This window comes from Stegodyphus dumicola, chromosome 6 (assembly GCF_044657685.1).
Source record: "Stegodyphus dumicola isolate Sdum_Otavi_A_Nest chromosome 6, ASM4465768v1".
NCBI lineage: Eukaryota > Metazoa > Arthropoda > Arachnida > Araneae > Eresidae > Stegodyphus > Stegodyphus dumicola.
Window position 1 is genome coordinate 57694001 of NC_140773.1, and position 17681 is coordinate 57711681.

Here is a 17681-nt window from a genome sequence, read left to right on the forward strand (position 1 = left end):
GCCTTCGCCGGGAGTCGAACCACGGACCTCTGGAATACCGTGTAGAACCACTACACCACAAAGGCACGTTAGGAAGACGGGAGAAATACCTTATAAATGCACCTTACAAAACATGAATTAGAAAAACGGTTGCATGTTTGATCGCATCGATGAGATAGTGCTGTTGGAAAGTTATGTCTTTTAACAGAAGAACAATGCACAGAAATGTAAATCATACTCACTTTAGTGCCTTAAACTGTTCGCCGTTTAGAATGCTTCCAATCTGTAACGGTGATGATTCATAACGTTACTGCCAGTCCTTTCTGAAGCCTTTCTTATTTCGATGTGGGAACAATCATTTGCTTCACTTTTCTATTGTCGAAGATAACAGAAACCGTGTTTCTCCAATTTCATGGCTTTACGATTTTTCTGAGCAATGATCAGTTGTAATAGGGATGACTGCAAATATAAATGTCCGTGTTGCATTTGTATGCTCCATTGATATACATCAGCTATAGATATAAGCTTAGGAACGTGACATTTGTTAGAAATGAAAAAATGAAATTGCAAATTTAATGTACCACTTACGATTTTTCATTACTGTGCACAGTAACAAACATTTCCTTCAAACGTATAATCACAGTTGACTCACTTTGCGGTTTACTTCGATTTTTTTTTTTTTTTTTTTTTAAATCAGAAAGTGTTATTGGTCTCGAATGACGATTTTGTGTTGCTACACTTTTCGTTCGACTCTTTTGCCATTCGGCAAAATGTAAGATATTTATCTTAAATTTAATCTGCCTAATAACTGAGTAACAAGCTAAGGTAAAAGTAATAAATGCAGTTCTTAAAAATATTCTTTTTTTCTTTTGAATCTTACTAATTTAAATAAAAATGAATTTTAATCATGATATAGCTAATTAAAAATATTCAGTACGTTTGTAGAATTACGTTGCACATTTTTTCGCTTTTCGGATATACATGAGATATATAATGTTCCCATGTTAGTCAAAATATTTATTCATCTAGTATCTAGGCAGATGGCCATCGAGTGCTTTGCCATAGTTAAATAAACCAAACCAAACCAATCTTTTAGTATCCTACAAAATGTTTCGTTATGCCACCTGGACTATCTCTTCTGATAATCTTTATTGATTAAAGCTGAAACGGCACAGAAAGCATAAACAGTATTGAAAGTCGAATTCATGTAAAATTGAATTAGTTGATTTTGTTTTCAGAAAAAAAACAGTTCGTCACATAAACTTCATTTTCTAAATCTTCCTTCTCGTTTTTTAAGAAACTTTCAGAAATATTCCACCAAAACATCATTTATTTCATCTCTAGAAACTGTTAGAAATTTCTCTATCTTTTTCCAGCCTGACAGTTGTTATAACCATTAAGCTCAGATGAGAAAATTAGTGAGTACTAAAATTCCTGATATTGCAAATGATATTGAGGCCGCGAGAATCACGAGAAGACATTCAAGGGCATTCTTTGCCCACACGAAATGGATCGAAAAATTTGCATCACAATGGCTTCATATTTAAACCGCTACTTGCACTGATTGCTGCTTTATCAGATCACGCTTCAAACTTCTTCCTCCTCATGAAACGGGGGTGAGCAGTAAAAACTACAAGGATAACAGTGAAAGAGAGAAATCGACGACGGCGTGAATTGGAAAATAATCAAACCAAAATGATGATACAAATAATTTATAGTTAAACCTTGCACCACAGAGAACGATAATTCATGGAAGGACAGTGGCAAAGAGTGAAATTGTGAATTCCACTTTAACTTTCCTTAAAACTTATAGGTATTCAACTTTGACCCGGCATGCTCTAGTACTTTGTTCTCAACACAGTGCATGAAAGAGGCCTTTTATCACCTGTGACAAACTGTCTCCATTGTGCATGACAGCATTCCAAGACCCAGTAGCCCTCGGCTTCGAAAGCTCGTAGATCATCGCAGTGTACATCAAGATCCCTGAATGCAACTTACTGAAGTATGTAAGCGAATGTCAGCTTGTCGTTACAATGTGAGAAGACAGAGTTCCTTTATTTACGATTTCGAAATTATTCGTAAGCGGCTTCTTTCTTTTTGTCAACTCTGGTCACAGTATTCGAATATATATAATTGTAATTTATTGTAATTTAGGTAAAAGAAATTATTTTGATAGGCGTAAATCTTTTGACAGTATATTTGAATGACATCTTGAGCAAAGAAGCCATGTTATTATTCTGTAAGTACACAGACTCTATGATGTTAAAATCAATAACAAAGTGAAATGAGGTTAAACGTTGTATTTTTTTTTAAAGGGAGGTCTGTTAAATCTCTTGTATTGTTTTTTCGTAAAAAGGATGGTTACAGAATGAAAGTAGCTTATATTGCATAATACTGAAGACTAGAAAGCAAAAGGTGTCTCTTACCTTCACAGTTTTCCCTAAATATTGCAAGAACGAAGTTAGTATTTTCATAAACCTTTTGGTACGAGTATGGACATTTTTTTTTCGGGGGGGGGAGGGAGTTTGGATTTAATACAGTTTTCATTCATTTTATACATTATACACACTTTTTTTATTTAGTTATACCTAACATGGTTTAATTAAGGTATTTTAAATACTTCCATTTGAATTTCACTACAAAAGTATATCTTTATTTAAGAAAAAATTCCTAAAATTTACATTTATACAAAAAAAAAAAAAAAAAAAAAAAAAAAAAAAAACTCCTCTCCCCACAAAAAAAAAAAAAAAAAAAAAAAAAGGGGGGGGGGAGGCTTTTTAAATCTTTTTTTCCACTTCACATTTTTCATTGCTATACAGTTAAGAATTCAATTTTCTACGCTGATTAATTAAGCGAGCGGAAAGTCTGCCTGCATAACTTATTGAAAATTGTTTCTTTCAAGTCAGAAATTCATCTCAGTAAGAACGCAGGGACCATTAACCCTGAGTCCTCTTATGAATGTCTTTTCAAACTGTTGTCGAATCAAGGGAAGTACCGAAACCTTTATGGTGGGACGCCGTAATGAGGGTGTTCCTTTTCATTAAGCTGCCTTCAGTAAGAAAATGATACAAACGCGAGAGAAAAGTCTCAAAATTTTTCATTTGCATTACGGCATTTTTAACTTGAATTACAACATTTAAAATATTGATTTGCATCTTTCCTGTATGCCTTGTTTCGCCCCTTGCTAGCTCATTCCAGCAAATTATACAGATTTCATTAACAAGCGATTTAGCATAAATTGAGAGGTAAAGAACGCAACCGTATGAATTGTAATAGTCAGAAGTTTGGTTGTGCAACAGCGCTGCCACGTTTGCATGTTGTTTAAAGGATGCTGGTACTCTACTGAATTTGATTTACCAGACGTTATCCCAGATGGTAAGTTAATCTTCTTTTAGATATAATTTTCACCCTCAAAGTGTTGTAACATTAATAGAAAATACTTGGTTTGAATCTAAGAGAAGTTCTACGTTCCAGCTATTCTCAGCGGATGAAGGAAATTTATAATTTTGTTTTCTGTTATTTTCATTTTTTACTTACATATGGTGAAATAGAATAAGTTAAGTTTACCTGCTTGGTCTATTCACTTGCATCATAGCTGTTAGGTAACACTAAGAGGTAAGAGTGTCATCTAAGTAGTTAGTTCTAGTCTGTTACTTTAGAATAGGTACTTCGAGGCCATTTTTTTCCCCTTAACCCTGACTCTTAACTATGGCAACGATAACTGCGTTAAAAAAAGGTCAAATCCTCTAAATTGCTAAAATCCTCTACTTTCTTCTGTGCTGTGTTAACGACACACTTTGCGATTATAAAAGACAGAAGGGTCGCTCCGACCTTGAAGTGCGTATATTAAAGTAACAGAGTATAGTTAGAAATAGTTTAGAGCATTATTTGAGTTATTTTTAAGAGGAAAATATTCATTCATACAAAAGTATTAGAACAGGATGTTGACTTATATCATTGTTCTATGTAATTGTTTTATTTGAAAACACAAAAGTTATTAATGATCGGATGTAATAACAATTTTTAAAAAAACTGAAATATTTTTAGTAATTAACAGTATACTGACTGTAATAATATTTATTGACGTATCTTTCTAGGAACTCAATATATTGTTTCTTTTTAAATTAGTTTTACAAGTAAAAAGATGTTTCTTTGTTTATTTTCTTCCCCTCGCTCCCAATTTACAAACAAGAAAAACTATATAAACACAGATGCTTTGCTACATTAAAATTATTGTTTACTGAAAAATTAATAGTTCACATTAATTTTCATTTTTCGTTTTATATTCATGTTTTAAAAAGAGTTTATAAGAATTATTTCCTCTTTCATTTTTTCTTGCAGTACAAAACATCGAAAAAGAAACAGTACCGTAGATATGTGGAAATAAATTTAAAAATGGGAAGGTGGAAAAACGCACTGTTATTCTACTTTTCTATTTTTTGGAATAGCAGCAAAATACGAATAAGCTGGAAATTTTAAAAACTTAAGATATGATAATCACAAATAAAACAGAAACACAAACTTTAAATCCTTATCTCAAGTTATTAATGCTACTCGCACCAGAAAGTGAAAATGTAAAAAATACAACAAATGAGTAAAATATAGGTAAGAACAAAAAAATAGTTGTAGAATTTCTTAATTGCCTAATCATGGTAATCCATTTAAATGTCATTCTGGAACTCGACGAAAGAAGATAACTCCGGATAACGAATGAGTTAATATTACTCGCACGAAGTTCGCAATTACGTACGCAGCAGTTGCTGGTATTCGTAGAGTTGTTTACATGTTATTGTGCCGGAACTCATCACATGACTTCTGGAAAAGTGAATTCCTTATTTACGGAGATTTGTTATTAAGTGGTAGAGGGAATTTTGTTGCTGTAGATCATTAGCATAGAATAAATACAGCCTTAGATTGATGTTAGGTTTATGGAAAAAAAATTAAGCATTTACAGAAAGTCTGACATGCTTTTTTAATGCATTCTGCGTTCAACATTTTACACTTATAAGCCCATTACGGGAATTTTATATTAATTCATTAAATGGGCGTATATAAATATAGTTGAAATATATATTGGTAAAAAAATAGCCTATCACTTACATGAATTTAAATTAATTACTAAAATTAATTAAACTGAAAGAGGATAAATCACACCAATATTAATTGTACGTTAGTAACACCAATATCTATAGGTTATCAGTACTTTAAGCAGAGAAGTTTCAAAATTCCAGGAGTGAATTTGTTTTAATCAGTCCTAGCCCAGTAAAGCTCACAAACAGTTAACTCAGAGTAGTGGTTAATAAAATATCTAAATATGCTTTTACTGAAAATGTCATCCACTTTTTTAATTCATTTACTATATTGGTTGACTAATTTTAATTTAAAATAAATTACGTTGTATAGAATTAGATACATAGTACATTCTATACGTTGTATAGAAATGATTTACATAAAAAAATTAGCAAATTAAAGTACCTAAACCTTTTTTGCTAAAATTAAAGTTTTTTAGTAAGAATCCTTAAAGTTAATTTTTAGTCGGTTGATTTATGGTTAACCATATGATGTTTTTTGTAAAGGACAGAAGGACTTTTTAATGGAAACTTTCGTTATCCACTGCGAAAACCACGAAAGCGCCCATGCAGCCAGCTCACTTCAAAAACAATCTAACTGTCAGTGCTCAACGGTCTTATCAACCACGCAAAAGCTGGGACATTAAGTCTTAGTCCAAGAGTGATATTTTACATTAAGCAAATTTTTCCTAGTGTATACACACTAGTAGTGTTCCTTTGTAACTAACTTTTATTTGGCTTGACTACAGGTTTGTTTGTCCCTCAGATCAGTTAAAAAAAAATCTAAACGATTTCAGATTTTTTTTATTAAGCCCAAAACGGCGTTTTACCTACTTATTTATTTATTTATTTATTGTTTTTTTCCTTTACACACACATACATGTTTCGAGAGCATTTAGGCTAATACCCCTTTGGTCTAAAAATATTTATAAACAGCATATCTTTGGAATTTCCTATAGACACTCTCGTGGGCTGAAGATAAAAGTGTTTTTGTTCGTACAATGTTGCCACAGCTCGCTTTGAAATCGTTGAGTTTTTTAATCAAAAATTCGTTAAAGTTTAACATAATATGAAACAGACAATAAAACAAAATTTAAATTCAAATTAGGGCTTCCACATGCCCATATTCTGTGGAAGATTATGATCTTCAAATTTTGATGGCTCTAGGTACCGTTGTTTTTTCACAATGCGAGAAACATGTATACATTCATGAAGATTCTTTCTTATTTAATTTCTTTAAGTATAACACGTGACGATAATATTTGGTGGCAACAATTGAAAAGTGATTCAACGCTTTTAGTAATTCGATGCAAAATGCTGTTTCCATACTAATAGCCCTTCTGACTTAACGCCCTTTTGGTCTAATAAACTGAAACAATTAAAAGGGAATTTCTCAATTGCATTAAAATTTAACATCAAGAGTTACTTAAGCCTGTAGTCCCAAACTCAATTTGAGGTCTAAGAGTGGTTAAGTGGTTAAGACTGCAGAAAACTTTTAGTTCAACCTGGGTTCAAACACAAGCAAACGTGCTGGCAGTATGTTGGTTTTCGCGTTTTTCCTCATGTGTATCTTAAATACGAACCAATTTTCCCCAGAAAATCCTCCACGAAGCATCCCTCCTCTCAGGCAAGTAGTCCAGGAGGCTAATAAATAACCTAGTCTAAACTCAAACTCAGTTTGCATGTTGGCCGAATGCATGATCTGAAAGCAACTTACAGGCCAAAAAAAGATTAACAATTTGAAACATTTTTTATTAAAAAATTCAAAAGTATTTTAACTAAATTTTAAATTTGAATTACTAAATATTTATCAAAACATACATAAATAATAACAATTGTAACACAAAAAACATTTAGCTTTACATTCTATCTGAAACCTAAAGTTTGGTATCTTCAAGACATTATTTATTAAATTTTTCTTCGACGCATAAATAAAAGTACATATGTTTGTATATAAATAATTATTAAACTTCTTTATTTCTGACGATAGTTTGCCTTCTTACGGCGTTGCAGTTCTAATAAAATTTGCAGAACTTGGAGAAAATTCACAGACTGCAGATGCTTATAGGTCAATCGGGCTCTTATTAATTTTGAACTATGAAAAAAAAAGCTATTCACATATAAATGTACTCCCAAACAAAGCGATTATTCTTTGGGCAAAAACTCATAAATAAGCGTATTTAATTTTTGAGAAGCAGGAACATAATTAATCAAATCTGTATCTTCAAATCTTTGAATAAAATATATATCACACTGCAAGTTAAGTAGCTCCCTTTATAGATTTTCTGATGCGTTATTCACGTTCGTTTATATTTTTCGTTACGGATTCAATTTCTTTTGCTCAATGCAAATTATCTAGTGATTTGGTGCAAGGAAAAAGTATGAGTGTTCTTAATTTTCCTTCTCCTCTCCAAATTAACACCTACAGTTTACTTTCTCTTACTTAAAATGTAATTTCGTCTTAAAGGAATCTTTTTGGGGGAATTTAAAAAATTCAGAAAGTCGCAACGATTAGATGAAAGACTATTCAGAGAGCGGACGTAAGGAGATCTACGAATGTGTCAAGAGATTTATAATTTAAGAAGGAATGTGTATAAAAGGTTGAACAGTGACAAAGATTTTGTCTTCTGATCTCAAATTTTTAGGAATTTATAGCTTGAAAACTTTGTAGACGCACTGTAGATGTACAGACAATTTACCGAGCTACCTGTTCTGAAAGATTATTTTATTAACTTTACTCCCCAACAATAAACATGCTTAAGTTAAAAAATAAGTTAACCCAAGCAATGTCGTAACGACGTTGCAAACTGGTCGCGAGTCGTGTTGCAAAAACTTTGCAATATTGTCGTAAAGACACCCAGATGTCCGCGAACATCCACTATTTTGCAACCGTTGCAAAGGTGTCTTTATTACGTCTTTGCACATGAGGTTTTTGTCGCATAGACGTCGTTATTGCGTCTTTTGCAGGTAATATTTTGGTTATTCCCTGTATTTTTCTAAAATTTAAATATTTTATCGTTTCCTGAAAACCAGAAGAAAATACAATTTTTTCTTTTTAGGCTAAATATGTATAATTAATAATAGCCTTAATTATTTTCAGTACTTTGAACTATAGTTTTTAAATAACTTAAATTCTCAGTTACGATTATTTAACATTTCATCAATTTTTTTGAAGTGAGAGTAATTATGAAAGTGGTTATTATAAATATATAACATTAATAGTGAATTTTAAGTAAATAAGACTCAATTAGACATAAATAAAAGTAAAGATATATATGTGGGTAAAAAAAAGTGCGTTTCTGATAACAGCATTATCACATTATTATTTCTGTTAAATCTCAAAGACATTGAAAATTGCCCCTGTCGTGATAAATTAGGAAGCGGTAATCAGTATTTTACCTGAACTCAAGTATAAATTTATTCGCGTTTCACAGTAAAAAATATAACCATTAACTTCTATATCACCAAGATATGCAAATGAAAGACAGTATAAAGTAGTTAATAAATGTGATCAAAAATATTTCATACAAAAATATACTTAAATCTAATAACTTCCCATATTCATATCTAAAATGATATAATAACCTAACAAACAACATGCATGACAGCCCTATTTAAGAAAAAACATGAACTAGTAGTGTTTGAAAGTATAAATAGCAGAAGAAAGATAACAGAACTAAAATTTCCAATTAATAAAAAATTATTTGTGGTTTTTAAATAGTAAGCAATTAAAAGTGCAATAATTATGGATTGCAGTATTTACTAGTAACGCTGATGTTTTATAACACCATTTCTTTCGATCATATGTTAATGCTTTTATTTATTTTCAGTTTCTACATTTTAGAATAGTGGTAGACTACAATGATTATTTCATGCACTTTTTATAATCAATAACTTTCCTTTTGTTACTGTACAGAAATAATTTAAATAATATAGTATACGATAGTAAGCTAAGTACGTTAAAGTAAGCTCTTCGTTAAATAGCACACGATGAAACTTTTTGTTTATATTTATTATGAATTTCTTTGCTATCACAAGCACATAAAAGTAAGCGAAGAAAATAGAATATACTTAATTTAATAAAAAAATAAAACATAATTTCCAATGTTCATTTATTGATATAATCATAAAAGTAAGCGAAGAAAATAGAATATACTTAATTTAATAAAAAAATAAAACATAATTTCCAATGTTCATTTATTGATATAATCTAATAAACATACGCGAATTACACATAACGGCAATATTTAAAAAAACGCGAATTACCCAGTGTTTGAAAGAATAGATACCAAATGAAAAGTAACAAAACTATTTTTTAATATTACACAATTAAATATCACATAATTATGGATTACAATATTTCATAGAAATGCTAATGTTTCCTTAACACTATTTTTTTTATCATACATTTCATACACTATTTAAAATCATTAACCTTTTCTGCATACTATACAAAAGACAATATACTTATAAAATCTATTTCATCTTTAGCAGTCATATTAAGTACTGGTACCAGTCCAATAATTTCATTGTATTTTGAAAATAATGAGCATACCATAACAGTTTTATTGCACCACTGGAACCCCACAGATTGGAGCATAAACAAAATATGTGTAAATCTCTAATAAATCAGACTGGATCGCAGTTAAAGTAATAAACAGAGGAGCGTTCTTCCACACAACATTTATTCACGAACACCAAAGACGAACTGATACATATACATAATTGGCATCAGTTTCTTTTTACAAACAAACACTACCGCCATCTATTATCGATCTATAGATACACAATCCTAAACTTAACACTCCCCCCCCATGCATCCGTAACGGATGCATCAATTTTACTGAACTTCAAGATTATGAAGTCTTTCAATCGGTCTTCTAACAACACCCTTATCCAACTGAATCTCACAAGATCTAATTCTATCATCTCTTCCATGAAATAATTCCTTAATCCTACCTATCTTCCAGTTACAGCGTTTCACATTATCTTCTCGTACAAGTACAACATCATTAATTTTAAACACGGGAGAATTCTTTGGAGGTTTTGAAAACATGACTGATCTTAATTCTAACAAATATTCTTTATAAAACCTTTTCCAAAAATGTTCTAATATTAATTGCCTATGCTTCCATCTTTTAATCAACTGAGATCTTGTAGATTCTAGTTTAGATTCAGGTGAAGGTAAAACAGTCAATCTAGATCCAGTTATAAAATGAGATGGTGAAAGAGGATCAGGTTCATTTGGTTCATTGTATACATACGTTATAGGTCTAGAATTAATAACAGCTTCAACTTCAACTAAAACAGTATACAGTTCTTCATAATATAAAGAAGCTTTACCTAAGATACGTTTTAAACAAGTTTTTACAGATCTTACCAAACGTTCCCAGAATCCGCCCCACCAAGGAGCACCTTCTACAATAAATTTCCATTCAAACCCATTTTTACCAAGGAAATTTAGAACCTTTTCATCTTTACATAATTTATACAAATATTTTAATTCACGATCAGCAGTCTTAAAGGTTTTAGCATTATCAGAATATATAACTCTACAAATACCCCTACGTGCAAAAAATCTACGTAAGGCTTGAATGAAGGACTCTGTACTTAAATTTGATAACAATTCTAAATGGACTCCTCGAGTCACTGCACAGGTAAACAATGAAATATACACTTTTGTACCATCCTTTAAATACAAAGGGCCAGCGAAATCTATGCCACTTACCTCAAATGGTTGAGCTTTCTCCACTCGGTCAGCTGGAAGTGGAGCCGATATCTCGTGTCCAGCTTTAGCATTATATTTTTTACAAAATCTACAATCATGTAACACAGATTTTACAAAACGTCTAGCTTTTAAAATCCAAAATTTCCCTCTTACTTGCACTAAAGTTTCATTTACACCACTATGAAGTACCTTTTCATGACAATTCAAAATAATTAAACGAGAAAAATAATTATTTGGTAATATTATAGGCTGAATTTCATCGACATCTAATGATGATTTTACTAATCTACTTCCAACTCTTAAACAACCCTTTTCATCCATTATTGGATTTAACCCAAACAATTTGGAATTATGAGACAATGGTTTTTTACATTTAACATCATTCAACTCTTCAAAAAAATACTCACCTTGTGATAAGATAATCCAATAACGCATAGCATTACATATTTCATTTTTGGTCACAGGACCAATCACTCTATTCTGTGACTTAAAATTATTAATGAATCTAAATACATATGACGTGACTCTTAAAAGTTTACCTAAGTCACTAAAGTTTTCTATTTTTAACACAGGTTGTAAAGGTTGAACACTGCTAGTAACTTGAGTCACAACTCTTTCTTCAGCACTATCTACTATGTTACAATGCTCGTTCACTTTAGGCCAATTTATTTCATCTTGATGAAGCCATGGAGGTCCATGCCACCACACTTGATCTACTACAAGATCACTCACTTTAACACCACGTGTAATTTTATCTGCTGGATTATCTGAGCCAGGACAATGATGCCACATGCTCGGAGATGTTTTGTCTTGAATTTCAGACACTCGATTTTGTACGAATGTTTTCCATCGCCGTGGTGAGTTTTTTATCCAATGAAGCACAATAAGAGAATCTGTCCATAAATGAATCTTAGCTTGAGTAAAATGCACACGGACTGTAGTTACAAGTCTTGCACCTAACACTGCTGCCATAAGCTCGAGTCTTGGTAAAGATAATTTTTTCAGGGGAGCCACTCTGCTCTTGGCTATCACTAAACTTGTTCCACAATATTTTAAGCTACGGAATTTCACGTACACTGCTGCTCCGTAAGCAGTTTGAGATGAATCACAAAAACAATGTAGTTCTAGTGTTTGAGGTGTTTCATCAACATCACGAAAATACCACCGAGGTATCTGGATATTAGGTAGATCACATAGTTGCCTATACCATTTATTCCACTTGTCTTGCAATTCTGGTGGGATAATTTCATCCCAATCAACACCTTTCAGCCATAAATCCTGAAACAGAACTTTTGCTTGAATAACATATGGAGCAAGAAACCCAACAAAATCGAAGATTTTTAAAGCAGCTTTTAAAACACAACGTTTTGTTTGGTCATTTGACTGGATGAAATCAATAACGTCTTTAGCATTAAAACAGAAGATATCCTTAATTGTATCCCATTGAAGTCCAAGAATCTTTGAGGGGGAATCACAGTCAGGCAATTTAAAGCTAACGAAGTTGTCACTTGATTTATACTGGTTTTTTACAGTATCCGAATTAGAATTCCATTTGGTCAAAGTCCTTGATGCCTTTTTCATTATATCATTGGCTTCATGATATATCTGTATAGCTTCCTCCTCCGTATCTGATCCACAAATAAAATCGTCCACATACATGAAGTTTTCTAACATTTCTACAGTTCTGGGATGGATGTCTTCAAATTTCTTTATATGATGCTTAATGCAAGCGCTCAGCAAAAATGGACTTGATTTTGCTCCAAAAATTACATGACACATCCGATAAACTTGAATTCTCGGATTGCTCAAACTTGAATTCTCATCAATCCACAAAAATCGCATTGAATCCCGATCTTCAGGTGCAACAGAAATTTGTAAAAACGCTTTCTCAATATCTGACGTAAATGCAATTCGATGAAGTCGAAAATTTATTAAAACTTTCAAAAGTTCAGGAAGAAGATTTGGTCCTTGTAGTAAATTATCATTTAGAGATTCATGATTTTTTTCCTTTGAAGAAGCATCATAAACAATGCGAAGTTTCGTAGAATTATGATCTTCACGGATGACAGCACGGTGAGGTATGTAGTAAGTTCGTCTCGCAGATGGAGTACCAAGATCGACCTTTTCTATGATTTCTTCCTTAAGCTGATAGTCAATCACTTCTTTATAATGCGCATAAAAGTTCAAGTTTGATTTAAATTGTTCGATCAGATTTAAAAATCGTCTTTCAGCATTCTTAAAATTGTCTCTTAAAGTCACATTCTGATCTTTCCATGGAAGTCTAACTTCGTATCTATTACCCTTTTGTGTAATCGAGTTGTTAAATATTTGCATGGCCATTTCATTTTGTTCTTCGTCAGAAATATTTTTAATTCCTATAGATTCAATATCCCAAAACGATTCGACGCTTTTTAGAAGTTTCTCTTCTACACTTACGTTTAAACACGCATCATGGATTTGAAGGTCTGATGAAGGAAATTTGTCTTGTATACACCACCCAAACAAGGTTTTCATAGCTACGGCATTTCTGTTTATCCTTTTTATTTCTTCGCTTGCTATTTTCCACATAATGTACGCGCCGATTAAAACGGAAATATGACTCATTCCATCGGCGCCACCACAGTCTGTCAAAGTGATGCCGAATGCTTGGAGGTTGGATTTGATTTCTACATCTGGTACTCGTATATCGGCATTTGTTATGACGGGTACTTCAATGACTTCGAGATTTATGGATTTTTCAGGGTCATTATTATTTCGGAGCGTAAGTTCAACTTTCTTTCGACGCCAATATTTCCCGTTCTTTTCACCGAAGGTATGTAGATTTAAAACAGTTTCTCCTTTCACTGGTAACTGTAATTTTCTTGATAAATCTTCTCGAATTGCAGAGATTTGGCTACCGCCGTCAAGAAGACATCTCACAATACAATTCTTATTTCTGCCCTCAGCCACAGCATACACCGTTTGAAGCATAATATTAGATCCAGTTTTGGCAGAAGAATTTTGAACAATTTCCGCCGATGTTTCGGTTTCCTTATTTTTTGCACTGGAGACAGCTGATGCGGGATTCACACACACACTTTCATGATGTTTACCGCGGCACTTTTTGCAGGAAAACTGTTTGTTCTTACAGTTGATAGCTAAATGTTTACATCCAAAACACAGAAAACATTTTCCTGTACGTTTCAAAATGTTGCGTTTCTCATCAGCGTTCACCTCAGTACATTTATATTTCGTATGATCTTCTTTGTCACAAAATATACATTTGTATCCAATTGTTGATAAAGCTGAAGCAGTCGGAACTTTCGGTTTATAATTAGGATAAACTTTCGTGCGTTGTTCATTTTGACGAAAGTATGGTTTCTGATTCGTTTTCGTAGAGTTCATTAAACTTGCAGCTTCTCGACAGTTAACTTCCTTTTTTAAGAATTCTATAAGTTCCTTTATATCAAATCCTGCTTCCATATTTCGACTTCGATTAAATTCCAAATTTAATTCCTCTGGAAATTTCTGCAAAATGATAGGACAGAGAATATTTCCATAACTTCCAGAAGTAACGTTTAACGATTCTAAACTTCGAATGTTGACTTCGCATTCATCGTACAGCTTACGCAGTGCTTTAACATTTGAAATGTTTCCCACTGGTTCAAGGGATAATAATTTATTCATATGCGAAGTGATAACAACATCTTGTCTTCCAAAACGTTCTTTCAATATTTCTACTGCGGAATCATAATTCAGGTCACTTAAAGCGAAACCGGAAATGGCAGCTAAAGCATTACCTCCAAGTAAGGATTTTAGGTACGCAAATTTTTCAGTTTTTCTCAATCCACTATGATTATGAATTGTATTTTCGAACTGGTTCCAGAAGTCTAACCATTTACACGAATCTCCGTAATAAGTTCCGATTTGCAGACGTGGTAACTTCACTGGTTTTGTTTCAACTGGAAGTGCAACATTAGCCGTTTCGTTCTGATGAACTGTTCTAGAAGATTCCGAATTCTTCTTCAAAAATCGTTGCATTCTTCCTGTCCATATAACAGTGTTATCCTGGTATTCTTGACTTAAGGTAACTTCATTTTCAATCTCCTCCGAAGTTATTTTCGTTTCTATTTCTGAATCTAAACTTTTCAGTTCATTGATTTTCTCAATTAACTGTTCATATAAATCCTCGATTATCTCAATTTTCTCATTTAGCGGAATATTATTTGCTAAATTCGATTCGACTTTGCTTATCAGTTTCGTAGTTAATTGTCTAACAACCGATCGTTTCTTTTTCAAATTTTCAAGAACGCCCTCCACATTTTCGAAATATTCAGTCTGTCGATTTTCTGGTTCGTAATAATCCCGGTTTGCAGGCACCATAAACAAATATGTGTAAATCTCTAATAAATCAGACTGGATCGCAGTTAAAGTAATAAACAGAGGAGCGTTCTTCCACACAACATTTATTCACGAACACCAAAGACGAACTGGCATCAGTTTGGCTTCAGTTATACATAATTGGCATCAGTTTCTTTTTACAAACAAACACTACCGCCATCTATTATCGATCTATGGATACACAATCCTAAACTTAACAACAGACACTATTTCACGAACTACAGAGACACAATTTCAGGAACCACAGAGACACTATTTCACAGAGACACTATTTCACGAACACTATATTCACGATTAGCATTGCAGCATTTCTTGTAGAGTAGATATTCACAAACAAAATAAGCACAAATTCAGCATTCTCACGATGATTTCTCCTCAGTTCAGAGGCTTCCAAACAGGAGTTCACAGCAATGGAATTTCACGCTGAAGGCAGTTGAAGTAAGTAGATACAGAACAACGAGAAGATTCACAATGCGTTCTTTGATTGACAGTGCATTACATTTACTTTTAATATAAGCAATATTATTTATATCAGTCATTGCTTGATTCAATTTCAAACATGAAGCCAGTGTTTCCAAACGATTTACAGATGGCATCTTTACCAAATTACTTGAAAGAACTGCTAGAATCTCAATTAACTGCGCAGTTACTTGTTCGAATTTGGCAGCTAGCCAAAGCGCGCAAATCTCGAGATGTTCGTTTATATTATGCATCCAGTAAATAATATACCGTTTTGCTTCTCCTGATTGTCCATGAGTTTTCCGTCCTATATATTGGACAGCCGTTAAATATGCATCGTCTTTTAACATTGGACGTTTTCTCGGAATTCTTAAAATCGTCTCATTTTTATCCGTGATTTCACGCACTATCATATCTTCGCGAAAACTGTACTTTTTGCACTGTATGCGGTAAAATGTTTCATATAACGTCACCATATTAATTCAAATAAATTCTTCCGTACTTCAAAAATAATAAATAAAGTCATATTTCAGTAGTGAAATAATTGCTAACATGTGATTTGCGTTGATTTCGGAAATATGATTTTTTAAAGTATATAAAATGCATAACTTAATAACTTACTTTATAGATTAATTTCATTTTTAAATATTACTTCAAACTAGATTACTTCAAAACTACTTATTTTCCTTTACAATGGCCTAGTAATACATGACTCGTAATATTATGAACAAGTTTAGCTAATCTTGTTCATTAATCGTAAATAACATTTCAAGATGAGAGCTACCAATGTGGATAAAATAAGTTCAGTTTCATTGCACAACAGTTTGTTGTTACACATTACAGTTAAACATAAACTGTTCCTTGCAGATCAACAGCAGTCTTAAGCACAACTAAAGCTTCAAGAGCTATGAGATTTTATTAGCAGCTTTAATTTCTCTTATCAAGAAAAGTTACGATACAAAAGAGTGATTAAGGCTTATCCCTTCAGAATTTTTTCAAATTAAAATATGCATCGAAACTTACAGAAAAGAGCTAAATGTAGTTGATAGAGTATCAACACGTCAAATCGTCTCAGTTACAAATTACATTTTACATTGTCTCAGTTAATTTACATTGCGTTGTTTGAGCTATAACTTGCATTTTGTAATTTTCTACGACGTCTTTCCATCTCCTTGATAATTTTACATTATCATCTGTGTGTTTAAAACCTATTCATATACAACCGGAAAGTATAAAACGAATCACCTTAGCACAAACTAATTAATAATTTTAATATTTCGAAAATATAAGTAAGTCCCTAATTCAATCTTGCTCATACTGAAATTAATTGTATCTTCAAGAAATGAGCAAGATACCTATATATACTGTAAGTGCTCAGTAAGATAATTAAAATCTGGTAGGGAAAAAGAGTGCCTTTTTTATTATTTATTTGTATTTATTTATTTATAATTTTTTAAAGTAGTGAATATACCTCTAAAGTGCTGAGATGTGAACAATATGACCAAGTTAAAATAGTAGGGGATTAATTAAAATTTTTAAAAACTCTTATAATTTAGCAAATCGCATAATTCTTTTCTAAAATCACAATATATTATCAAATCGCTGTTACATATTTTTGAAGTACGGCTAATATTTATAAAATAATCGCTTAGGTTAATTTGTAACCTCTATTGGCTAGGTAATTGTAATATGTTTGATGAAACTATATAATTACTGCATATAATTTTTTGGTTCGCTATTCTTATCCCAAAATTAATACGAAACATTATTTAGGAAAATCATTGCCGCAACTCACAAACTTCTGGCAGTGTATTTTGGCAAATGACTGCCGTAAAGCAAGACAGAATTTTTCTTATATCACAATGTACAACAGTTAATTTTGCTGCTACGCAGAGTATAGTAGTTTTACATAAAGAATATTTTGTAAGGAAAACTATTTGAAACTCAATGATGGTACACGTAAGAAAATAAATAAATATTGCAGTCAAATGCAGTAGATTAAGCTAAATTATCGCAGTCTTGCTGTTAAGTAAAACTAGTCTTACTGTTATGGAAAACTGCCAAGT

General features: G+C 32.2%; 1 protein-coding gene across 1 annotated transcript in view; it reads right to left on the reverse strand.

The window, feature by feature from the left end:
* Window positions 1–221: 221 nt before the first annotated feature.
* LOC146996749 (uncharacterized) overlaps window positions 222–17681 on the reverse strand; it is a 31150-nt gene continuing 13690 nt past the window's right edge. Inside the window, exons 3-4 of the mRNA XM_085819655.1 lie at window positions 9604–10697; window positions 222–438 (exon numbers count right to left, since the gene is read on the reverse strand). Of these exons, the coding sequence (XP_085675781.1) occupies window positions 9889–10697 (809 nt within the window). The 3' untranslated portion in view covers window positions 222–438; window positions 9604–9888. The remainder of the gene's footprint in view (window positions 439–9603; window positions 10698–17681) is intronic.